Below are 27,267 nucleotides of genomic sequence, written 5' to 3' on the forward strand. Positions count from 1 at the left end.
AAATGAAAAGTTATCCCCCATTTAAAACTTAACCACTCAAACTCCTATATTTAAATTAGTAAAAGCTTGCTGTTGGTCATAAACATGACAGAATTGTAAAAAAGTCTTACCGTTATCTTTGCTGCTGTTTTCTTCAATTGTCATTTGTTCTGCAAGTTCGGAAAGTGACTCATCAATGGTCTGGCTCCCACGTAGCGTTAGGGAAAGTCTCCTCTTGAACTTTTTCATTCTATCAGCAGTAGGTCTGGCTTAAAAAAGCCTATGAAAATAAAAAAATCTCACTTAATTTAGGATTTAAGAAAATTGTTTCAACTATAACCAAAGCTCAGTTTCTTACAGAAAATATGCTAATTTTGACAGATGACTAATTCCTAAAATATAGGTCTTTAGTTCCTGTTGTAGACTTGGAGTGGGAACCTGGTAAAACTTAAAACCTCCCAGTATGTAAACCTCAAAAGCAAAACAGCAATGAGGAATGTCTAATCCTTAACAAACTTATAGAATTGAAAAAAGGTGGCAGTAGAGAGATCAAGATGTAGAGAAAGGCATGGTTAAATTCCCATATTGGCTTTGTCAATCTGGAGGCAAACCCTTTCCATTTGTAAACTCAGTGCTCCTTGACGCCTGAGAAATTATTTCAGGGGCTCCTCCATGGTCAAAAGTTTGAAAACATATGGTTTACAGCAGTGGTCCCCAACCTTTTTATCACCAGGGACCACTCAACGCTTGACAATTTTACTGAGGCCCGGTGGGGAGGGGTAGTTTACTCCTCTACTCTCAACCACTGCCCTAATGCTCTCTGATCGCTATGGTAATGTTTAAACATCCCTTCAAAATAAGATACAGACACACCACAACAATGAACATAAGGAACATTTTATTTTCATGGAAATTTTAACTAATGACAATGACAAATCAATGGGAACCCTGAGCTTGTTTCTCAGCAACGAGATAGTCCCATCTGGGAGTGATGGGAGACAATGACATACGAAGTGTGTTGTAAAGGGCTGGGGGGAAGGGGAGAGAAGGCGTTCTTCGGGGCCCACCTCCAATTAGTTGAAGGACCACACGTGGTCAGCGGCCCACAGGTTGGGGATCGCTACCCTACACAACATTTCCTGGACCTTTGGTCCTGTTCTGTTTGGGGGTTTAGGCCATTTAAACCAAGCAGCTGAGCAGTGTGGTCTGCTGGTTAGCTGTTAGGTTCAAATGGCTGTGAGCCATTTAAACCCTCTATTTCACTTTCCAGGTGGGGAGGGGGAGTGAAATGGACCACTGAAAAGGCTACCAGCCATTTCATCCATCGATTTTGCTTTCCAAAGTGGGGGGAAGTGAAGTAAATGGCTGGCAGCAAGAGAGAAGGAAAATAAAATCAGCGTGTCTTTGACAATACATGGGGAGAATAATTTGTAAAGAGTAATTGAAAGGCAGATACATTATAAAATAGAACAGAAGAGATCAGAATCAGCAACAGAACACTGGTAAGCTTATTACGAGAGAAAGCTGGTACAGATCTCTGCTGATGTCACTGTTACAAAATAGTGTGGTGTTCATCCAGTTTAACAGATAGATTCCTTGTAGCAGATCAACAGAGATGTCTGATGAGCTTATGGAACACAGTGCCCCCACACTAACACAAGAGCAGCCAAGGTCTATGTATATTTATAAAAGACAACCATGTAGCACTGAAAGCAAGATTCAGTTTCCCAAATATCTCCACTTTTGTTTGTTTTGATAAAGTTTTGAGCTCTTGCTGATAGACATGCACGTCTGAAAAAAATCCAGCTAATTCTTGTTGAAATCTCCAAATAAGGGTAGGGAGCATAGTCTCTGGAGAATTTCTAGCAGTTGTGGGCCAGTTTTCAATATCTTATACAGCTCCTTACTTCCCCCTTGTCATTATCAATACAATAAAAAATGCAAAAACATTAATAATAAGACTATACAGTTCTGCTCAATTAGCACGACTTATACACAGGAGATGTTCATTTTTTCTAGGAACATAAATTTAATTTCACCAATTAATTTGGATTTCTTTCTGCAAGAGCCTTGGGGGGGATTTGCCACATCATCCTGTATCTCTTGCCCTTCTATATATCTGTACATTACATTAAACTGAAAAACTAACTTCACAGCTCTCCTGTATTTCCCAGGAAGCAACATCTGCACAGAAACTAAAGCATACTTAATATCTAATGAGAACAGAAAGATTATTTGGATATTAATCAAGACTCCAAACACCTCATCTAGTTAATTAAATATCATTGCTTCATTACAGACAATCGAAATTTGGCATGCAAAATGATGACTGCCTGTTAAAGACTGGCAATAGTTCACATTCAACTAATATAAGGAAGAAATTAGATACCTCTTCCTTAATTTATCTTTACTAGTATATAGTATATATAGATTTTATTTGACCATGTTAGGAATTCTTTTTACATACTTCTTAAAATGCTCTTTGGTTCTTTGGAATCTTACCTTGCCGTTATTTGCAGTTGGCTGTTTGCTAACTGCCGTGAGTAATCATGGGCATATTATGCCCACTCTACAAACTTTACATTGGCTACCCACCAAAGGGTGGACTGAGTTTAAGATAGTAGAATTTATTTTATTAAGCTTTGGCTTCAAGTCCTTGCACTTTGAAAAGGTCCACTGTGTATTCTACATGTTACTTCTAGTGTCCACATGGTAACTTAAATCTGCAGGCTATCTGGCACAAAACTGAACTCCTGAAAAAAACACCTAAAATTTAAAGTAGTCTCCTCTGACAACAACTTGCTGTTTCCCCACAGTTACTATCATCTTGACACATTTCTAACATGGATGCATTTTTGAGATCAACAGAAGCACTTACTGTTCCTTCCACCCCTAATTTCAATTACTTTGTTATGCAACTTGACTACTGGTGCAGAAATGCATTTATAGTGAATGCTGACATGCGTGTGAATTCTGACAACCCAAAATGGATTTAGTGAATTTGATGGAGAGAGCATATCAAAAATGACCTAAATAGGATTTTAGACATGTGCTGATAATCACATTTAAATCACTGTCAATATGCACCAGTATAACACTGTTTTTGGACACATGGAAGGACACTTGGGATTGTCAGCATTCATATGAGAATGTCCATATTCATGAAGCTTTGGACACTTACAGGTATACATTACATATGTATATGTTATTGGATCCTGCAACTATCACAGAACTTATATTTTTATATTTTTAGTAGAACATCAAGAATGCTTTGCCAAGTATCTCTTGAAATTCACACAACATTGTGGGACTTACAGTGTCTTCCCGACATTCAGAGAACACCTCAAAGGAACCAGCACAGTTTTAGATACAACATTGTACCTTTGGATGTACTGTAAACTTCTTATTTGATCATCTTATAAAAATGTCTGTGTTTTCCAGCAGCTGTTCTATAGCTAACTGAGTTCATTCATATGCAGCTCAAAAAATGCAGAACACTAGCCAAAGAATGAAGGCGTTCTATGCTGGTTTGTCTCTGATGTAATCCAACTGTACCATTTACAGAACAGATCGTTACCACTTACATCATCCAACTCAATGTTATATTTGTATAAATCAGTGATATTAGCAAAGGGACCTCATTTTGCAGTTCCATAAGTAAATTAGGCTTTTAGCTGAGCCATCCTAAACAAAGTTATACCTTCTAATGCCATTAATGTCAATGGGCTTAGCAGGGTGTAACTCTACTTAAAATGGTACTGCAAACTGTCATACATTTGAGACATTTCAACAGTATATGTTTAAACAATCATTTCAAACTTTCTCAGAATCAGATCATTGGCTTGCCTAACACCATATTACCACCGACATAAAATGCTGAAATTTCAAACTGAATTATCTAAACAAAACCTGCATATTCAGAACAGACAAATGGGCAAAACTCTTGATACAAACCTCAGGAGTTGGACAGATCACTATAATGCAGTTTAATAAAATCAGACTGAGGAAGAGTGCTTGCACTTGAAAGCTCACACCTTGAATAAATCTTTCTTGGTCTTAGGTGTTACGTCAGACCAACATGCTATGTCAGACCAACATACCGAAGTAACCTTATACATCAACCACAGTTCAGGGGGGGGGGGGAATTGTCTGATAAAATATAAGCAAAGTAGAAATCAAGGTAATTAAAGATATACCATATTGATTTTCCTGTCAAACTATTCTGAGGGGGCATGCTCAAATGCTTTAGCGACCTACCAACTGGCTAAGTGCTTATACAGTGTGCCCCCACCAATCCTATGGTACATCCAGTGAGACTAAGAACAAGATGTAAGACCACGGTCACATAGGCCTATTAAATTACTCCTAAATTCCTCACAGATAAAGCAAAAGATACACAGGGGGAAATAGTTTAAAGAACCATGAAGAGTTAATTCTTCACAGAGCCAGAAAGCCTTGAGTGACAGGCTGCTCCAAGGAATCCGATTGGTTGACATCAGCTGAGCAGAGACAGTCTTGACAGAGCTGAATGCTGAGGAGTCAGTCAGCAAATACTGACAGATTCAGTATTCAACATTGAATAAGAGTGATTTAACAGAGACAGCAAAACTGAGGAAAGTTGGCAAGGATGAGTGGGTAGTTAGACAGAGACTCCCATTTAGGCAAAGGACAGGGGATAGAACTTTTAGAAACAATAATTTCCCTAACCAGACCAGGAGTCAGCTCTGAAGAGTTAAGCACATTCTGATCTGGTGTGGTTAGAAACTGCCTTTAGAGACCTTGAGAGTAAATTAAAAACTCAAGACGTGTACTGATATTTCAAGAGAATGGGTAGTGAAAAGTATGTACCAATCTTCTGGAAACCAAAGGAGTCAGAGAATACTCAAAGTGAACTGGAGTATATGGGAAAACACTGGAATAAAAGGCTCTCAACAAAGATTTAAGCAACTGTGAATAGCTTAAGAAATTCATTAATCTGAAACATACGAATTAAGTCTGTGCAGGTACTAGTTTTACCTCAGAAATTTCAACCCCTGGTTTCACCTGAACTTTCCCCTCTATGATGAATAAAATGTTTAGTTAATTTTAAATTTTAAAGCACCTCAAGTGCCACTTTCAGTGGTTTCAGTTAAAGAATTATCCTGACCTGTCCCCTAAGTTCCTGGACTGAGCCAGCAGTAAAACACAAAGCTCTTCAGGAAAGAAAACAGACCACCAGGGCTGCTCATTCAAAATAGAAGGAAAATCTTGCCTCAGAGGGAGGGAAGTGAATGGGGCTGTCATAGCTGGCTGCTGGGAAAATAAGGGAGACCAACAAGAAGCAAAGCAATCTGTTTATTTGCACAGAAGGAGCTAATGCACAGATTTTTTTGCAGAGTCAAACCATCCCAAACAAATACAAGAGCTTAACATTTGTTCATTGTATCTCTTTGTGCCTAGCACAGTGATATGTGGACATAACAAATAGCACAAAAGAGTGACTCAATACATAGTGCACTGAAAATTATTTCTAACACATTATTATTATTTTATTATTATTTACTAGATTTCTATACCACCCTCTCCAAACTGGCTCAGGCTGGTATAATAAAACATTAAAACAGTTTAAAATAATAATAATAATAAAAAAAAAATTAAAACAGTTTAAAACATTTAGCATCTACAACCAGTATCAACAGGCACAAATATGCCTACAAAATGGTTTACTGACAAGTTAGGCTTTAATTTTTGAAGCATGCTTTCTGTTTGTATAACTAAATTTTTCCAAAGTCATTGGATTCTTATATCCTTTTTCTCCTTTAGTGGGGGAAGTCATACAAGCTGGTTAGGTTTGCAGTATCTAACACTGATCTATGATGACCAGCTCTACAATTTGCCTGCTCATCCATTAATATATTTTTGGGGTTCATCCAGTCCCAGACCTTCCAATATAAGTGCCTGGAGTAAAGCTGGCTAATCAAACTTCCAAGTGCATTACAGTATGATATCAGAATGAAACTGATGGTGCTGACTCCTTACTCAGAACAGTATGCAAACTCTCCAGGAATGTCCTCCAAGTTTGCTCTGTTGAAAATAAAGAGATCTAGCCTATATGCCAAAGGCCCTTCCAGTTTCATTTAGCATTTTTGTACTTTCTGGGCGGTAGTTCACTTCTCCATGAGTAGGCTGGGGGAGGGGGGTACAGTTAAAATGATCCAAATATGACATTAAAATCAATTGCAATCACAACTAAAGCACCCAAGAAAGACAACAAGAGCTTGTATTGATATTCCCAAAAGTCATTCAGATTTAACTTTTTTGTCTAATGTCCTGGGAAGAAAGATATATGTTAACAATCCAAAAACTATGGTGATTGAATTTAATAACATCTGCCTCAGCCCAAGGGTCACAGGGGCCAAGGGCGATAATTGATGCATGAAGCCAGGGGTAGTCAAACTGCGGTCCTCCAGATATCCATGGGCTCCTGGGAATTGTAGTCCATGGCCATCTGGAGGGCCGCAGTTTGACTACCCCTGCATGAAGCTTTTGAGACATGAGAAGAGCCAGGCCTCCCTTGGCTCAACCCTTCCCCTCCACAGGTAAAGCTGGGGGACTTAATATACCAAATCCATCAGCAAGACATCGTCTAATGCTGACAATCTCATCAACACATTGTTTTGGGGCTCCCATGTCAAAACTGTCCCAGGGAAGATTTTTCTAATAAAATATTGGCAATCAGCCCCAATCATATATGTGTGTTCTGGGCACCATACATATACCCATACTTGTGTGTATGTCATTTTCTTCTTCTCTGTGAAACACTGGTCATTTTGCTGCTGAATCCACAAACATCTCTGCATTGTGATCAGTAAATATCACCTTTTCCAAAGTGATATCACACGTTCTTCCTTTTTTACCCCTTATTTCCTTAGACTGCTTTATTTGTGTGCTCACTGTGCCTCTTTTAAATTGTGATTCCTAGGCTCATGAATGCAGGTACGTTTTTTTTTTTTTTACTCACACTGTTTTACTTTTCAGCTAATTTAAATCCTCTGTGTATTTTTTAAACATTTGAGATTTTTCTGCATACCTGAAGAATCTCCCAAGTGTGCAAAAAAATGTCTTTAGCCTCCATGGAGCCCCAACCCACAAATTTAGCTACCTGTAGATGGGGGCCAAGGGTGGCTAATACTGTTATGTATGTGTGTTTCACTGAACAGAAACATTTTGCAGAAAAGACACTAAAACACTGCAAAAATCAAAAGATTGGGTATGTTTATATTCCTAATTTTTTATAAACAACCTTATCTTAAAGCATTGAGTATATCAAGAATGAAAGGAAAGGAAACTTTACTAACCCAACTGTTACCTTTAAAAGAAAATTAAGAATCATAAGCCACATCTCCAATTTCTTTAAAAAGGGACCTGTAGCCTTCCAAAGCAGCCTCCCAGATCCAAACCTACAATATGGTTGTATCTTGTGCCTTCCAATCATAGTCTAGATATTATTGTATACTGACAAACTACAAACAGCCATTTTCTTCTTAGGTGTAGGGTTTTTTTTCAATGATCTCAAAAGATTCAGCCGGCTCAAGGCAATATTAGTATATTAACGTAACAAAGGACTATTTAAACAACTCGCCAAATGCAAGTATTTTAGGATGGTTTCCTTGGCAAGAAGATTTTTTAAAACACGTTTCAATATATACCATGGTCCATCAATACTTTCAGTGTGCATACTGTTAAAGAGATCTAGTTAGTTCACCTACAGGTAAGAAAAATGTTCCCAAGCAGACATGCAGTTTCCTGGACACAGAAACATCACTTTCATTAGAATATTTTTAGTCTTCATGCTTACTCAGGAGCTCGTGGGAACATCCTGGTAATTGAACAGCCCCTAACAGAAGCCTTTAGTGACAGATTTTATTTTCCTGGGCTCCAAGATCACTGCAGATGGGGACTGGAGCAAAGAAATTAAAAGACGCTTGCTCCTGGGGAGGAAAGCTATGGCAAATCTAGACAGCATCCTAAAAAGCAGAGACATCACCCTGCCAACAAAAGTGTGTTTAGTCAAGGCTATGGTATTCCCAGTTGCAATGTATGGCTGCGAAACTTGGACCATAAGGAAAGCCGAGCGTCAAAGAATTGAGGCTTTTGAACTCTGGTGCTGGAGAAGACTCTTGCGAGTCCCTTGGACTGCAAGGCGAACAAACCGGTCAGTCCTAGAGGAGATCAGCCCTGGCTGCTCCTTAGAAGGCCAGATCCTGAAGATGAAACTCAAATACTTTGGCCACCTCATGAGAAGGAAGGACTCCCTGGAGAAGAGCCTAATGCTGGGAGCGATCGAGGGCAAAATAAGAAGGGGACGACAGAGAATGAGGTGGCTGGATGGAGTCACTGAAGCAGTAGGTGCAAACTTAAATGGACTCCGGGGAATGGTAGAGGACAAGGAGGCCTGGAGGATCATTGTCCATGGGGTCGCGATGGGTTGGACACGACTTCGCACCTAACAACAACAACAACAGAAGGCTTATGACACTTTAAAGAATAAATGTTATTTTAGCATTAGCTAAGGACTAATACCCTATATTCCAGCTTGACAAGAGGAGCAAATAGGTGACCCAAAGTGGGAAAGATGCAAGCACACAGCATAAAATGGCTGCCAGGATTAGGTAAAAATACGCACTGAAACAACATGAATAAAAGGCACAAAGATGTGTATTATAAGAAAAGTCTAGGAACGCATGGGGGATGGCATAGCCAAAGGGGCACTATTTTTTCTTATCAGCAGTTCTCTCTTTTATAGAGATCTTGTCTGCTCTCTCAAGGACCGACTCCCTCAGTTTTTTCAAAAGACAACATTAAATATTTTTCTGTTTGGGAATGAGTAAAATACTCTAAGTCTCACTCAAAATCTATAAATATGCTAAACACTATAACTGCATATCCATAAAATTACAACCCAAATATTTTCTCTATGCTTATTCTATTACTCATAGATACAACCTACTGTTGATGTCCTCAAACAAAATGTAGCTTTTCCACTAAATTATTTCAAATAATAAAAGCATGATGTCTGCTGTAGACTGCAAGATTCTGACAAAACAGGTAATCATCACATATTATAAATAACAAGTTGAATTATTCAGCAGCAAAAGCCACTAAGTAATAAAAAACTACAAAAACTGATGTGCCAATTTCTGGACACAAGTTTCTGACACTTGTTGACCAAATGACATTAAATTAATTATGATGCCTTTTGCCATCACTGTAAAGGTGGATACCAATAAATGTGGCATGGCAGAAGGATCTGCGACAGTCTGCTATACTTGTAAAGGAAACTTTCTGGTAGATAACTCAGGGCAGAGGAGAACTGGTGCAGATGTGTTGGCTTTCTGTCAATATGGTATGCAAAAAGCAAACACAATTTCTCATTGTGTTTTCTCTCCTCTCCAAAGTGATTTCCACCTCTCTACCTAAAAGGAACCACAATTTTGCATTACAAGTACATCAAACCATCTTTAACACAAAACAGGGTTTTCCAAACTAGAAGTTGGGGAAATAAGGTCAACAGTCTGAACAGCAGTGAACCTGAGTTGAAAGAATATCCCAGTACAGTCCTAGTACAAGTTCAAGAAGCAAGGATCATCTGGAAATACATGAGAACGTCTACTCTTAACAACCATTGATAACTGATTCTTCAGGACCCTAAATTAATTTATTGAATAAAATTTCTTAAGTTAGCTTTATGCCTTAAGGCAAGTCAAATACCCCAAAAAATCAACTTATAGCTAAACAACTCGGAAGTTAGAGTTGCCAGGTAAAATTCTTAGAAATATATGGGTTAAGCCTGGGGAGGGCAGGGTTTGGAGGTCTAAGGAAATTCAGCAGGGTATAGTTACATAGAGTCAGACCTCCAAAAACAAGTTTATTGAAAAATCTGGACGTGTAAAGGGGCAGTGTAAAATCATCTCCCTGAACTAAACACTTTTTTGAAGTGGCAGAAGGATAACCTATGAGATCTTGGCTGTCACTGCTAGTTGCTAGGCAACCCCATGATATCCTGGGTGCTTTCCGCCTCAATCTGTTTGTGGTTATCAGATCAATACAGTACCTCTGATAACTGCACCAGCAGGGGGATTCTTGTATCCTGTTTGCAAGAGTTTTGTTTCCATATTCATCACTTTCATGTCTACTTTGGTGTCCCATCAGCTTTAAAAGTGTCATGGTTCTTTTGTATTTTCACACTCTAGAATTGAACTAAGATGGTTATCACACTGGCTGCTCATACTGTTGCTAACTTCCAGGTGATGTCAGGAGCTCTCCCAGTTATCAACTCCTGCAATGTTTTGCACAATGCCTTGATACTCCCTACGTTGGAGATTTTGGTTTTTTTTTTTAATCCACTTACTGAGTCTTTTTTGAGAATGAGATATATTAAAGGCAACATTTGAAATTAGGATTTTATTGAATAAAGCTTATCTTATATACACATAAAAAATGGTTAAACAACAGCAAACTCTACATACTTGTTTTTTACTATCAAATATGGCAGGGCTGAATTCAAGTTACTGAGCAGTACAGAATTAAGGGTACTGTGGTTTCTACAAAAAGAACAGAAAACACTCAGCTTTGCACTTTTTGCTTTAAAAAAACTCTTTTTACTTAACTGAGAAGAATTCTCTGCTACTGAACAGAAATAAATTCAAGCATGCATATTAAAGTCAGTCCCAATACCCAGTTTGCAAGGATTAAGATTTGAAATAGAAAAATAACTTTTTAAAAGCAGCTATGAGTAAATACCATAGTAGGTTAACTGTATTTACATGCTACCCTTGTTCGGTTTTTTGATAGAAGCCTGGGACTAGGAAACAACTCCAGAATTGTTTATCTTGTGAAACATTATTTCAAAAGCAAGCAGCCAAGTACAGCCCTGCCTGCTGACAACATTAATGAGGAGATAGTACGGACGAGAGCAGCAAGTTCTTCAGAGGTTTGGTTTTCCTCTCTAGTGCTGCCAGAAGATTCTGTGAAATGAGCAGTGAAAATACTGAATGAAGTATTTATGATTTACGCAGCATAAATCATATGTTGATACTCCTGACATGCATTTGTAACAAGCCCAACGTGCATTAAGCAAGCCTGGGAAGTGTGCCATGACAATATTCTACTTTTTAACATGAGCTTCTGCATATGTGAGGGGAAAGTTGTACATCTTGCACTCACCCATGATGTACTGCCTTCCATTCAGCTTGATAATTACTACTGTAGTTATCTTTTTAGTGTAATTCTAGCAACAGAAGCTTCTGATTTTTCCATGCTGTTTTAAGTTCTTTAAGATGAAGCAAATGTTTTTACAAATTTTAATCGCATCATAATTCCATGGCATCCCCTCTTCTCTGATTTTGTAACAGATTTGCAGACAGACTTATCTGGTTAGCAAAGGACATTAATTTATAAACTAATTAACTGATACTGAAGTTCCTATATAAATACAGTGCAGCTAAATACTGTCAACCACTAAAATTCAATGATAAATGGAATAGAAGACTTACCTGGGCTCCGTGTTGCCGACGCAGAGGAGCGGGCAACAGCCTGAAGACGAGCGGTGGCACACGCCACCTCCATACGCCACGTTCCCCCGAGCGCCGCTGTGCAAGCCTCTTAACGAGGCTCGCCGAAGCGCGGCACTCGCGGGTAGGCGGGGGTGCAATTAGGCGTCGCTGACGCCTATTTAAGAGGCAGAGCGTGCACGCTCTGCCTCATTCCTCCCTGGTGGCACAGCAGGAAGCTTCCCTCCCGCCCTAATTTTGTAAGCTGGTGTTAAGCTGTTATAGGTTGTTTATGGTTAATTTGTCACAGCTGGCGGTTGGCATGGGAGGATTCCTTCTAGAGGGACAGGTCTGCAAACCAGTTCTCTTCCATCATTGGGGTCTCCGTAAGAGATGGCGCGTATGTGAGCGGGTGTGCCAACCCAGCTGGGTTGGCATGTTCACACTGCCGGGTGGTTTGGGGACTCAGAGGCCCATTATGCACGGCCGCCAAAACGGCGATTTCGAATCACATGGAAAACGCGGAGGGGGAAGACGCGACGCACACCAGTTATGCACGGGGCGGGGCGCGACGGCGGCAAAACCCAGAGTAACCGATTATGCACGCGGTGATCCCGGCACCACTTCTGGTTGCGCCCCAGAAGCTGCACTTTCTTCCGCGTTTCGCGAACGTGGCTTTTTCGGCAGCATGCACCGAAGCTGCGGCCGGCTGCAGCCGGCACCGTGCGTTATCGGTGATTTTAGTCGCCGCCATTCCACCCCGAATGTGTGCTAAAACCCCCGTGCATAATGGGTCAGACAGAGGTTTATGCCCAGTGAGCCAGGTTGGTGTAGTGGTTAGGATTGCGGACTTCTAATCTGGCATGCCAGGTTCGAATCTGCGCTCCTCCACATGCAACCAGCTGGGTGACCTTGGCCTCGACACGGCACTGATAAAACTGTTCTGACTGAGCAGTGATATCAGAGCTCTCTCGGCCTCATCCACCCCACAGGGTGTCTTTTGTGCGGAGAGGAATGGGAAGGCGACTGTAAGCCGCTTTGAGCCTCCTTCGGGTAGGGAAAAGCGGCATATAAGAACCAACTCTTCTTCTTCTTAAACCATCTTCCCATGAGGGTTCCAGTTGGCAAGGGGTACCTCTGCTTTAGGCTGATGCCATCTGGGGCCATGGTCAAAATTCACGGTCTGCTGACCATGTGGTTTGACGGATTCCTCCTCATGCCAGGCCAAAGCTCCTGCTGGAGTTGCATTAATAAAAGCTGTGGCATTTATTCATTGCAAAAGTTAGTGTCACATCTTTACTGCTGCCTTCACTATGCCCTCTTGCTAGGCAACATCTCTACAATAGTACTAAATAAATTACAACACAAACAGTGCCTTCTGAAGCATATTTATGCCCCCAAGTCAATTGACTTCAATGTATTTAGAAGGGTAATTCTGCTCCAAATGGCAAATGTAATCTACACAGCTGATTTTTTTAAAATTTCTTTTTTCTAGCAACAGCGATAATTAATGATGAATGGTATTTCAAATGCAATAATTTGTTCAATGATCACAGTGATTCACTGAGCATTCATAAATGTGGACTTTGAAATTTAAATCCAACCACCTGAATTACATTCTCAAATATCTAATAACTATTAGAAGAACAAAAGTTCCTATGCAACTCATGTCTCCGGTCATCCTTCTGTGTATGTCAAGTTCAAAAACTCTCTTGAAAATTCAGAATGCGGCTAAATAACAAAAGCTCTTTTTAACATTACTGCATACTGGTGCTGTGCCACAGAACTCAAAATGATCTTAAACAGGAGTCTGTATAACTGGGCACAGATCCCATAGTAAGCCACTAGTCAAATATCTCTACACTGTTTATATTGTACCCAACATTGCCCATAAAGGTTTATTCATTTGTGACCAAGAGTGTTATCTACCACTAACCAAAGATTTCAGGAATAAGCATTCTACTTTCAGAGTTATTTTCTTACTTTAACCAGTGGTACAACACACCAAGAACAGGTAGCAGTAGCCTATTTCAGCAGTTCAAGAATGTTCTGCTGCAGTAATTCACAGTTCTGTTCTGATTTCATAGAATACACATTAAGCATCTACCAGTGAAGATGAATGTGGATTAATAAACTCACAAAGGATAATTAATATGTATCTTTCCAATGCTGTATAGTCTTCTAAAGAATGGGAGAACAAAGTTTCCACAGACAGCTGTCCTGTTGTATGTGAATCCCCAATATTCAAAAATTCTCTACTTTTCTGCTTTTGTAATTAGATTCCTTTCAGTGCCTGAAGTTTGGCACAATATAAAAGTATATATTATATTATCACAACTCTAAAACATTAGAAGAACAGTCATCACATTTTACATATCTATTTATATAGTAACTGTAATGTAATAACAGGTTGAATCCTCTTCTGTGGATCATTAAAGGGTTGCTAATAGACTTTATAGTAAAACATTGCATCAGATTCCTTGATCTAAATCCAAGTATGTCCTCCACCAAAAGATGCATTTGAACCATATGATTCACTACAGAATTACACCACTATATGAAATTTTGGACAAACGTTTGTGGAAGAATGCTACCAGTTATTTTCCATTCATGGCATTCTAGTGCATGCAGCCATATACCAATTAGCAAAAGCAAATATTTTTAGCATATGCAGAATTACCAAGTGTACTATAAGGGCTTCTTCAAATGCTACCCTGACCAAGTGGGAGCCACTTTTCTAACAGTAGTTCTCATAAAGCTGTGGGTGATATGTTCCGCCTAAGAATTAGTCAAGTATTTCAACAATGAATCCACAGAATGTACAGTAATTCTTTTTTCCCATTTGCAGTTTTTAAACAGCAGCAAGTTGTGTCACATGGTTAAGCACAGGGTCTCATTTCAAAGCCTCACAGATACTTATCTTATCCATGAGTGAGTTATGTAAGAGAGCAAAGGAGGGCTGCTTATGTATGAGCACATGAGCCCTGTCACTTCAGTAAGAACATCAGATTAACATCCTGATTCTATGTATATTAATACTAAGAGCAAGCATCACTGATTTCTATGGCATTTTTTCCAGGTAACTGTGTATATGAAGTGAGAAGTTACACAACTATTGCAAGATAGTAGTCCTCTCCCCATTTTACTCTCAAAGCAATATAAACTATGCCAGGCTAAGTGTGACTGGCCTGAAGTTACCCACAGAGCTTCATGGCAGAGAGGAGATTTGAACCCTGGCCTACATGGTAGTAGTCCAACTCACTATCCATTAAACAACACTGGATATTAGCTCCCATCCACAAGGGAGATATTCCCCTCAAGGTGCAACCCATACTTCTAGGTTGCAACATTTTCCATGGACAAATAAGAAATGCATTTCGGCTATTTTCTCCCATATATATAGGAAGATTAATATGGGAAGATTTCCAGAAAGACTGCCAGCAAAGAACCCTGTGGTTTGAAGGAGTTGCTCTATTTCATAAACAAACATGCAATACCTTTTAGTGGGACCACCAAAGCAAAACAAAACAGTGGACAAGCTTACAAACTACTAGAACTGGTTTGATGGAACCAAGTGAGAATAAAGATTATTTACTTCATTTGCACCTTGCCTTTCCCCCAATGGGGACCAAAATTAGTTTCTATTATTTCCAATTCTCTATTTTATTCTCAGAACAACCCTGTGAGGAAGGCTAGGCTGAGACTGTGTGACTGGGCCAAGGTCACCCAGCAAACTTCCATGATAGAGGAGTAATTCAAACCTAGATCTCCCAAATCCTAATCTGACCCATGGCCATGATTCAATGCTGACTCCCACATCTTTCTAGCACCAGGTTAATTTAGAGGATGCAAGGTTCAAAGACACAATGAAAGCCAAACAGGGTATCTTTACTAGTGACAGAAGCTAAAAAAATAGTTCACAGAATCTCTTCCCAGATCAACTTTCTGCAACTGAAAAATCACTTATGTTACAAGTAGAGTGAGCAAGGATAATTTTCCCAGATGATATTTCACATTGCAATATTTAGGGTCACACATGGAATTCTATTTGCGGTATATTCTCTGTCTCTTTCTTTTACAAAATCATTTATTATTTTTGGATTAATACTAAGCCACAATGAAATTTCCAGATACTATAGTACTTGGGATTTGTTAACCCCTGTTTTTTTTTAAACTATACATACCTCATCTCTTTAAATGCCATTGCCCTCTTTGAATTCAAGGGACAGGTAGGTCAAACATTATTATACTCCACCTTGGCCCTTTTAAAATCTCTGCATCTATATCTAGGCTGTTAAAAGGCATTTCATAATAAAATTATTTAGGCAATTGTGAGTGTTAAAATGTGGGTTATGCCAGTCTTAATTACTTCTGTCGGAACTAAAAATGAAAAGGATGTTAAAGTACAGTTAACAGCACTGAATTGACTATATGGTGAAGTCAAAATAAAATATTTAATGTAAATTACTTCAAGATATTCACAATATATACTATTATTTTGCCAACAAGAGTTCAGGACATTGTACTTTTAGCTTACCAAAGATATTCCATAAAGCTATTTTATACACAATTGTTTCCCCTCAGACTCATTTTCCAAACTCTACTCATAAATGCACAGGAAATACAAGCTTCCTGTTCAGCATGAAAAAAGCTTCATACTCGCTGTAAAGTCATAGAAACTACTCAGTTTGGTGTAAATGTTAGCACTTAAAATTACATTGTGCCTTCAGACTTTATAAACTGCAATATCCTTAGCACAAAGAAATTCTCCAGCAGAATAAACATCAAGACTGAGAAAAAGCAAGTACTGCTTTAGCAATTTAGTGCTTTTTTAAAGTTTACATGTAATACAGAGAATAGAATCCCAAGTAAATAAGAATAAGCAAAGTCAACTACACTAACTTGAGAAACTGGATTTGAAGAAAAATATCCTAATTAATGATTCTTAGTTCAGCCATTTCCATTCCTTCTTGACAGCAACAGGTTATCATTAGTAGCATATATCACCTCTCCATTTTGAAAAGGGGCTGTTAGTCAATCCAAAGAATTTTGCCTTACAAACCAACTTTGCAAGACAGTTTTGTAACTAGGCTATTATGTCTAGATAACACTTAGTGCTGCAGGAAATATTGCAATATCCTTAACTAGAAGCAAAGCCCCTTGCACCCAAGGAAAAAATGGACGCTAGTATGCACACCTGCACTGTTGCTTTCCTGGGGGCTGGCTACATGGGAAAAGCTCCCATCAACCCCTGAACTCTTGAGGCCCCGCTTCCAAAACTCAAAGAACATTCCTGACCAACTTCCTGGTGCAGTCGGGAAATCTCCTGGAATTGGAGGTCATCTGCAGACTATAGAGATCAGCTCCCCAAGGAAAAGTTGCTGTTTTGGAGGGGGGATGCTACAATGACAACTAGGGCTTGCTTGGGGGGGGGGGACTCTGTGGCACTGTGCCCCAGTGAGGTTGCAGGATGCCAATCTCCAGTTGGGATCTTCGAAACATTGTCTCCCCCATCCATATGTTCCCATGAACATATGGATGTTCATGTTGCTTCTGTGTCCTGTCTAGTTTCCTCATCTTTCATGCCATTGGTCTCAAATTTGCTATGTTGAAATGGTCTTGGAAAGACTGCACCAAGAACAAGGTGGTATCCATATACCATACTGCGGGGAAAAATCTGTTGGTTGTTCCCGGCCCCAGAGAAGCGCGCCTAGCCTCAACCAGGACCAGGGCTTTCGGTGTCCTGGCCCCTATCTGGTGGAATGAGCTCCCGGGTGAGCTACGGGCCGTGCGGGAGCTGTCAGCATTCCACAGGGCCTATAAAACGGAGCTCTTCCACCAGGTCTATGGTTGAGGCTGGGATTGGTGAGGAAGAATATTGCCCCCCTGGGGTTTGAAGTATACACCACTACCCTCCATCCGCTAACGTCCTTGATTGGGTAGGGGGAGAGTGGTATTTTCCGCCATGTTGGGGATTTTTTAACGTCTTTTAGTGGGAGTTTTAATGAGGGATTTTAACACTACTGTTACCCGCCACGAGCCTTGCAGGGAGTGGTGGGAAATAAATATAAATATAAATATAAATATAAATATAAATATAAATATAAATATAAATATAAATATAAATATAAATATAAATATAAATATAAATATAAATATAAATATAAATATAAATATAAATATAAATATAAATATAAATATAAATATAAATATAAATATAAATATAAATATAAATATAAATATAAATATAAATATAAATATAAATATAAATATAAATATAAATATAAATATAAATATAAATATAAATATAAATATAAATATAAATGATGATGATAAAAATATGGAAAGGTAAAATCTATCTTTCCAGTCCCACCCACATCAGCATTATTTTCCATGCTGCAACTGCCTGAAGATGATTGATAGATCTTCAGCTACAGTTTATCCTTTGTAAAATGGTCAATAAGGTGAACCTTTTGATAATAGCAAGATGTTTATGGCAGGTAAAACTTAAGTGTTTATATGAACTCTTCAACAGACCAAGCTTGGAAATGGGCACTTCAGTTTTGTAAAAGTACCCATAATACATCCCTGTACTTTAAACTGGACAAATCAGTGGTATCCAAATTGTGATTCAGCCACGATTCTGCCAGTTTAAAGGAAAGGTCTGGTGCGGGGAAGAGAATATACTAAACATCTGATTTGTCATGATCAACTGCTTGGTGTTCCTTTTAAATGCTTTCCCCACTCTCTGCTGCCTGGGAAAGCACATGTACAGAAAAAATGGTGCTATCAGATTTGGCTGAATCCAAACGAGTGAAGAATGATTCGGATTGGGCCCAAATAATCTGAAATAGTATCAATTCCCCCCCCCCTGTACACATGCCTAACCAAGATCTTCTTAAAATAACTATACAGGATGTTTTGATTCATGCCTCCCCCTCCGGACCAGCTCATTCGACAAATAAATGTCTGCCAAGCAGTTAAAAGTCCTATCAAGAGTGTACACAAAAATGTTAGAACACAGTAACTCTAATATGAATTATGAAGAAAATTATTCAAACAGAAATATTAAAAATAAGTCCACTGTGGAGGTGACGCTCCAGATGTAGGCCAACCCATGTCAACTTGGGTCTTATATACTTTGGGTTTTAAACCCAAAGCAAGTTAAGTCTACATCAAAGTATGTATAACCCTAACATGACAAGGAGGCCATTCCTAACAACTGGCATGATAAAATTATTGCATGAAATATTTATTTTAAACATTTTATGCTGCGTTTCCACAAGGCAATAAACATAAAAATTAAAATATTCGAGAATTCAGATGTATTTAAAATTCTAAAAGAATTCAATTAATAACATGTAAATAAACAGCAGAAGGAGGGCCAGTAATTTTTATTGGGGGTCCACAAATCACAACAAAATTTTTTTCATCTTCTGGAAAAAGACACCAATAAACAGACAGATGAACCTCCCTGGGAGGGGAGTTCTAAAGTTTTTGTGCCACGACCAAGAAGGCGCTTTCCTGGGTTACTGCCCATCTAGTTTCAGAAGGTGGGAGCAACCAAAGCAGGTCAGTATTTGGGAAATACTGTATATACTTGCATATAAGCCGAGTTTTCCAGCACCATTTTAGCACTAAAAAGCCCTCCTTGGCTTATATGCGGGTAACTGAAATAACAGCCTGCTCCCAGCCAGCCATTCATAGCATTGCTTTTTGCAGCTGAGTTTGTTGCAAACTGTGCTGACCTTGTTACAAGATGAACTTACAAGTACAACGATATAGGCTTGATATCAGGAAAAAAAATTTCACAGCCAGAGTAGTTCAGCAGTGGAATAGGCTGCCTAAGGAGGTGGTGAGCTCCCCCTCACTGGCAATCTTCAAGCAAAGGTTGGATACACACTTTTCTTGGATGCTTTAGGATGCTTAGGGCTGATCCTGCGTTGAGCAGGGGGTTGGACTAGATTCCCTTATTCTATGATTCTATTACTCCCAGTCAACCATTCATAGCATTGCTTTTTGCAGCTGAGCTTTTTGCAAGTGAACTAGTTGCTCCCAGCCAACCATTGCTTCTGCAAAGATCTTGAAAGCTGGCAGCTTGTAAGACATCAATGGTTTGACTGAGGTTTGACTCCCCCCCTCTTTTCCTAATGACTTCTTCCAAACTATTCTTTTGGCTTCTGTGGGTGGCGTGGGTTTTGAGGGTGCGATTTACTGTTTATTTAGAATCATAGAATCATAGAGTTGGAAGGGACCTCATGGGTCATCTAGTCCAACCCCCTGCACTATGCAGGACACTCACATCCCAATCGCTCATCTACTGTAACCTGCCACCCCTTTGCCTTCACAGAATTAGCCTCTCCATCAGATGGCTATCTAGCCTCTGTTTAAAAATTTCCAAAGATGGAGAACCCACCACCTCCCGAGGAAGCCTGTTCTACTGAAAAACTGCTCTAACTGTCAGGAGCGTCTTCCGGATGTTTAGATGGAATTTCTTTGAATTAATCTCATCCCATTCGTTCTGGCCTGACCCTCTGGGGCAAGAGAGAACAATTCTGCTCCATCCTCCATATGGCACCCTTTAAAATACTTGAAGGTGGTTATCAGATCCCCTATCAGTCGTCTCCTCTCTAGGCTAAACGGACCAAGCTCCCCCAACCTTTCTTCATATGTCTTGGTCTCCAAACCCCTCACCATCTTTGTTGCCCTCCTCTGGACACGCTCCAATTTGTCAACATCCCTCTTCAACTGGGGTGCCCAAAATTGAACACAGTACTCCCAAGTGAGGCCAAACCAGAGCGGAGTAGTGTTTCTTTCTTCTTTTATCTGAGGGGTTTGCATTTTTTACCTTGTTTGCCTTTTCTTCTTGGGGTTATGTTTCTTTTAAAAGTTAATTTTTACAGTTCTTTCTTTCAGTTTTCAGTTTTACAGTTCTTTATTACAGTGTTTTGTTCTTGGGAAGCACTGTAGCCCCCAGTTTGGTAGCTGTTGTACTTGTTGTAGTAGGTTGCCAACTTTGGGTACTATTGTTTTGCTCTGGTTTGCTGGCCTGGGGGGCACTGTTTGGTTGTCCTGCCAGAGCTGTTCTCACAGAGCAGTTCTTTCAGTGCTCTCTCAGGGTGTCTGGCATTAAGAGAGGAAGGAAAGGCAACTGTAAGCCGTTTTGAGACTCCTTTGGTTAGTGAAAAGTGGGGTACAAAAACTAGCAGCTATTCATCCTCTTAACTTTTTTGTATTTGTTGGGGAGGGGAGGCAGGATGGGAGAGCCTGTGATGATGGAGCATGGATTAAGCATTTAGGCCACCCTGTACGTTTACTAGTAGCTGCTGCATTTCATTTAGGCCACCCTGTACGTTTACTAGTAGCTGCTGCATTTTCCACCCTCGGCTTATATGCGAGTCAATAAGTTTGCCCAGATTTTGTGGTAAAATTAGGTCCCTTCAGTTTATATGCGGGTCGGCTTATATGCGAGTATATACGGTACCTCATGACCAAAAAACCTAGAGGTATGTCCAGTGTGGTATCCTTGGGTCATTCTACTCTGTGCATCATGCACAATTAAACTGACAAGCCCATGATTAGGTCACAATGGTGTAGCACTAGTTATAGTAAATATGTCACATCAAACTGCATTGCAGATAGGTTTTTTTTTTGGGGGGGGGGGTTGCCAATGGCTGAAAGATATAGAACAAGCAATACAGCCTCCCGCTATTCAATTTGCAGTCCTTAATGTAATGAAAAATATGAACAGGGCTAAAAAGGATTTCTATGGTGGTGGTGCTGAATCTGAGTCCTGTCAACTGACACAAAATTGGACATAGTTGCTATATAAAGGTAACTGTCCAAAATTTTCAAAGAGCTCCAAAGTTTAAAAGAGGTTACACTTCATTTAATGATTAATTAATTAATTTTATTCATTCAATTTGTACACTGCCCGTCACTGTGATGTCTCCAATGTTGTAATCTCCCTAATATATATATACACAACCAAGGATAACAAAGTGTTCCAAAGAGCCCTACAGCATCTTTTTTTTACTTCCATGTGTTTTTTGTACCTAAACATTTGATATGATGCCCTTACATGAGCTGACTGTGAACACTGACAAAAGTGAAATAGGATGTATAATGAAAAATACAGTACTGAGAAAAGAAAAGCGAATGAGGTAAAGATTATCATAACCTTTGATAATTATCTGAAGACTAGGAAACAAGAACTTTAACAGAGCAGCAGAATTCACAATTTGATCCACCTCATTGAATTCTGGAATACATTACAAACTCCTGCTTACTCACTGCAGGAGGCGACTCTTCTTAATTTTACACAGCGAAAGTGAAATGAAAGGGAGTGATTCCTTTCCAAACAGTAGGTTCAAGCTGAACAATAGCTAGAGAGAAACATTATAGACTGATGAGTAGAAGTGAATCAAATAGACATTTCAGTCTCAAAAGGAAAGAGAAAGGAAGCCTTCATGGAATGGATTTAAAACCAACTTTGAAAACAGTTAACTGATGCTGCATAAAAATCACCAATATTGAGAACATAATTTTAGTAAGCAGAATAAATTATTTACTTATTACTTCCTTAAGATGATAAATGTGGTACGCTGGATGCAATGTCTAGGAGGCTTGGGTTCAGCCATAACAGAAAGCTCTACAAATTTATCTTCTCACATTCTAAGCTTTCTCTGGAAGGAACCACAGCTACCATGATGCTGGCTCCTGGGGGATTGTGGTTTATGAACCAGGATCCACATTAGGAACATGCCCTCCCTCTCAGTGTTCCCTCTAGGCTGTGCAGGTCAGCGGTCTCCATTAACAAAGGAAGTCGCTCTCAGCAGCAATCTGGAGCCATGCAGTGTTTGGCACTGCCCATTGCCCATTTTAAGATTACAGGATTTATATTCTGCTCAGAATGTGACCTGTTCCACTCAGTAGGGAATAAACATATTAGAGGGAACACTGCTCCCACTATCCTCAGCCCAAATTCCTTTGCCTCTCTTGTCAGGACTTAACTCTGGTTCAGTGATATTATTATTATTAATTATTTATTATTATTATTATTATTATTATTATTATTATTATTATTATTATTATTATTATTATTATTATTATTATTATTATATTTATTCCCCGCCACTCCCTAACCAGCTTGTGGCGGGTTACAACGTCTTATAAAATCCCTATTAAAACTCCCATTAAAAGACAACCCCACGACTAGAGGGATGGAGAAGGAGGTCTAACAGTCTGCTACTCAAACCCCGGCGTGGCGTCAATCTACCTCACCAACCCCAGCCTCATCCATAGACCTGGCGGAAGAGCTCCGTTTTACAGGCCCACAAGTCATTGTTTGGAGTTTGTTTTTATTAAAGCAGAGGTTTCAAACATAAAGTCCAGGGGCCAGAGCCGGACCATCCAGGGCTCTTATCTGACCTGGAAACAAGTGGTGCAACAGAGGGAACAGGAGGCTGGAGTGGGCAGAGGCACTCAGACTGTGGCTTCAGCATGACAGATCAGCCTTGTCTGCAGCAGTCAAGGAATATCCCTTCACTTCAGTGGCAGCTTCACTAGTAAACTGTGAGCCATCTAGCCACAGTCACGCTGGCTCAGGGTTCCAAGGTAAGGCTGCATACCTCTCTGCTTGGTCCGCAACTCCAGAGATGTGGTCCTGGATGGCCACGGGGAATCAGTGCTTGCACATGAGGGAGGCATAGGGGATACTCAGCTTATCAAGTTTTGCTCAGCCTTGGTCCTCATGACCTTACACATGGACCACCCACCACCCATTTCCACAGGCAGATTAGTTAAGCTTGTCTTCCCAGTCCCCTTTCATGCAATATGTGGGCCGATAACTTCCAGAAGTACAGGAAGAGAGATAACAAGGCAATTCAAGCCCAACAAAACATCCCAGTTAATCTCTGCTGTAGAAAGTGAAATCTGGGAGGAAGACATTTTGGAAAGGCCAACAACAGAACAGTGTCACTGTGACAGTGCCAAAACCCAACAAGCCTAAGGTCAAATCTGAAAATCTCTTAAGCAGTAACTGGAGGGGGGGATTTCTGCAAGGACAGCAGAACCAGTGCAATGTATTAGTGTCCAGCAGCAGAGCCAAGTTTTAAACCAATGCCAAGAACCAAAAGAGAAGGAAGTAATCCTTGGCCTCTCCACCTACCACCAGGCCCAGACAACAACAAAACTCCACAATAACTGCTAGTCACAATACCAGAAGGAATTAAAACCAAATAATAAACCAAAGGGAACAACAGCAAAAACAAGGCCTGAGGCCTTTGCGCTCACTTCCCTCGTATACAATCACCAGGACCAAGCAAGTAACAAAACCTTCAGGAACTAAAACTAACCAAAGGGAACCCAAAAAGGCCTGGGGACCTTGGCATCACCTTCCATACACAACCTACCACCCACCAAGCCCAAAGAACAACTAGCATAAATAAAATTAAATTAAAAATGCTGGTTAGTCAAACCAGCCGCTGGCTTCAGTCTTCCCCAGGCAGGCAGGACCTGATCTGAAGTCCACAGTAGACTCTCTCAGGCAGCAGAAGTCAGGTTCAGAGCAGCAGCTGAAGCCAAAGCCAGTGAACACTCTCCAGACCTCTCTCAGTAATGGAGTCAGGCTCAGACAGACTCTTGTTTTTATGTTCTTTTGCCCATGCATAGAAAAATTTCAAAAAAGAATAAACTTCTTTTTCTAAAGAACAGCGTTTCTCCTAGCCTAAAAGCCTATTTGCTAAATCTTTCCCATTCCCCCTCCTCTCTGGCTCCTGGGACATGAGTGGTGAAAGCAAGGTAGTTACTGTTGCCTTCACACTTGAAGCCAACAATCTTGCAAACTAGCAATGCTATGCCATTTGCAAAAGCACCGCAATGATACTGAAGCTTCCCCCAAGGTGCTTTTGCCATTCAGTTACAGAGCTGCCCCTTTCCCCTTCCTTCCTGTTGCCATAGAAAGTAGAGCAAAAGGTAGGAAAAAGCCCTAGAGGAGATATAACTTAAAGCCTTTCTGCAGCCCTTTAAATCTCTCCACTACCAGCCATTTGGTATTTAGTACTTTTTAAAGACTAATCCAAGGAACAACTGTGCTACCCGCTTAATGTATTTTAATCTCTTGTTGTATATATACATGCGTTTATATATATTTGATTATAAATTGTTGAGAGCCAATCTGAGATAATTGGTTCAATAGGGGAAGCCTTTAATGCAAATATATTAATAAATAAGCCAGTAACCTCAGCTTTGTTACAAATCATCTATACCCTGAGCCTGTCAGATTCTCTGATCTGTATTTGGTTTTAAAAATGCCCCCAAATATGGGCGAGCTATTTTGGAAGTTTTTTTTTTTGGAGTGGATACAGCAAAATGCACACCATTCCTGAGCACCTGTGCGAAGTTATCATATATTCTATCAACCACCAAAAGTGGATTCCTTCAAGAATCAGTTACTACATATCTGACTTTGCTGAACAATTGTATTATCATAGAGATCATGTGAAAGCTTATCAACTAACAAGTTTACTCTGTTTGATTTTTAGTTGCAGCACAACTGCCACCAGTAACTTAGTATTATGGTCCAAGGAGACCTTATGAGTCAAAATATGTTTAACTTTTTTTAAGCAATCATGATCTAGTTTAAAATTCACACATACATACACCCAATCAACAATGAAAAAAGCCAATGTTACTGCTATTATTAAGATGGATTTGGACAAGATTATAGATCAATCACTAATTTAAATAAGTCCCAAGGCCTACTTACAGCTGCTTAAAATCTAAATGTGAACTTTACATTTTAAACTTTTCTTATTAAAAAGTAGCAATATTTACAATATTCACTTCACAGGGCATTTACAGAAAAAGCACAAAGTATCATTTTAAAGTTGCTGAAATACTCCGTAGAAGCAGCTACCCACTCCTAAGTAAGGAAGTGCATTGTGATAGAGAAAAGTATTTCATTTTAATCAGACTCTCCAAATAGACATTACATAACACAATAGAAAACATCACAGTACAATATCAACTGCTAGAGTCTCACTTGAATATTTTAAATTTAACAGATTCCATTTAAAAATGAATTGTCAGCCATGTTGCTATATTTCCATATTTACAACAAAATTCAAGATCAATAACAACAAGCTTTCCACTATGTCTTTTAAACAACTTTATCTTACTAGAAGAATGTCAACCACACTAGGTTTATAAAAGGACAAAGAAAAATCTTTCATTCCTGCCAGAACAATAAGTTTATGCACAGAATAGCACTCAACAGTTATTACTAATCTAAGAGTTTACTGGAACCACTGGGTATAAATCTCATTTACTATCTAGGTCAGTTATTTACTTTTAAAACATATTCATTTAAGAAACATATTGCAGCTGTCCAAAGACATTAAAGCTACTAACCTATGTACACTTATCTCAGATTAAGCTCCATAGCGTTTACTTCCAAGTACGCAAGCATAAGATATGGCTAATAAAATTTCTACTAAGAACCTGGCGGACGGCTGTCAACTACATCGTACTGTAATGATTTATCGGGATGTTAAGTATGCAATGTTCCTAAGCACAGATCAAGTCAAAGTCTTGTACAGAAGTCAATATTCAAGTCTGGGTACAGTTGTATGCATGCACATACTGATGCAAAGTTCTGAAGACAAACCCAATACTATACATTCTTATTATTTTATAATTATGAAGACTAAGATTTAGCTGAAACTACCCAAAGTGTTTGGGAGAATAGACCTACCACAAACACACCTAGAGGACAAAACCGCTAGAGAAGTGGCTGTACAGAACACCTGCAAGTCGAAGGGCAAAGAAAGATAGCAGACCTTTAATAGGAGGAAAGAAAGAGACTAACCATTCAGTCCTATGCAAAGTAATTCAAGTCTAAGTTTATTGGTTTGAAAGACAGGAAATGACATTAGGTTAAACAGGAGAAGCCAAGGGAAACAGTCGGAAATTTGGGGATGCTGGAGAAAGTCAGGCAAGTTCAGGAAATGACTGGTAATGCAGGAACTTGCAGAAGGTAGACTAGATTCATATAAATGAAAAACATGCCAAATTTTTAATGAAATAAGACAGCATTTGCTATTTTTTGTTCATCAGAGAATGAGACAGAAGGAGAGGGAGAATGTGTATGTGTCGCTCTGGGTCCCCAGCTGCGAAAAAAGAGGCTATAAACATTTAAATAAGCAACTACGGACAACACATGCATATAACAGTCATTCTGTAGTCAGTAGCTGAGTACATGTAAACCCAGGAGACTGGATCTTCATGTAAAACAGGACACAAAAACTATTTTACTTGAAGCTATCAGTTTCGGTAAACATGCTGAATGTGACACTAAATGATTCTGAAAGTTCAACTCTGTCTGCAGCTAGAAAGGAAATGTTTATGAATAGTTATCCCAGTGTAAATCCATTGAGCTAATGGGCTTACAGTGGAGTAACTCTGCACACAACTGCACTGTAAATCTCTGATGTTGTACCGCCTGGATGTCTCAGTAATACTGATATTCCCTCACATGGCAAACTGTACAAAACATCTCACAGCTTTCTGTTTGTTAAAAGGGAAAAGGCATGAAGTGACTGTCAGTCCATAAACCAACACTTTAATTTCACCATTTCACTCAGAACAAATTTGAGATTTACACAAATGGACTTGAAAGTTGATCAGTTTTCCCATTTGATGATTGAAGGGTTGTGTTTTTCTACAGGATAGTTTGTGATCATCAGCCTTATTTATT

The 27,267-nt window shown here is 39.4% G+C and overlaps 1 protein-coding gene across 4 annotated transcripts in view; it reads right to left on the reverse strand.

Moving 5' to 3' along the window:
• Window positions 1-27,267, reverse strand: part of CDK17 (cyclin dependent kinase 17) — an 87,028-nt gene that overhangs the window by 57,365 nt on the left and 2,396 nt on the right. For all 4 annotated transcript variants that reach the window (XM_077339117.1, XM_077339119.1, XM_077339118.1 and 1 more), the window contains exon 2: window positions 111-259. In XM_077339117.1, the coding sequence (XP_077195232.1) occupies window positions 111-228 (118 nt within the window). In that variant the 5' untranslated portion in view covers window positions 229-259. The remainder of the gene's footprint in view (window positions 1-110; window positions 260-27,267) is intronic.

The sequence above is a fragment of the Paroedura picta genome, chromosome 5 (assembly GCF_049243985.1).
Source record: "Paroedura picta isolate Pp20150507F chromosome 5, Ppicta_v3.0, whole genome shotgun sequence".
NCBI lineage: Eukaryota > Metazoa > Chordata > Lepidosauria > Squamata > Gekkonidae > Paroedura > Paroedura picta.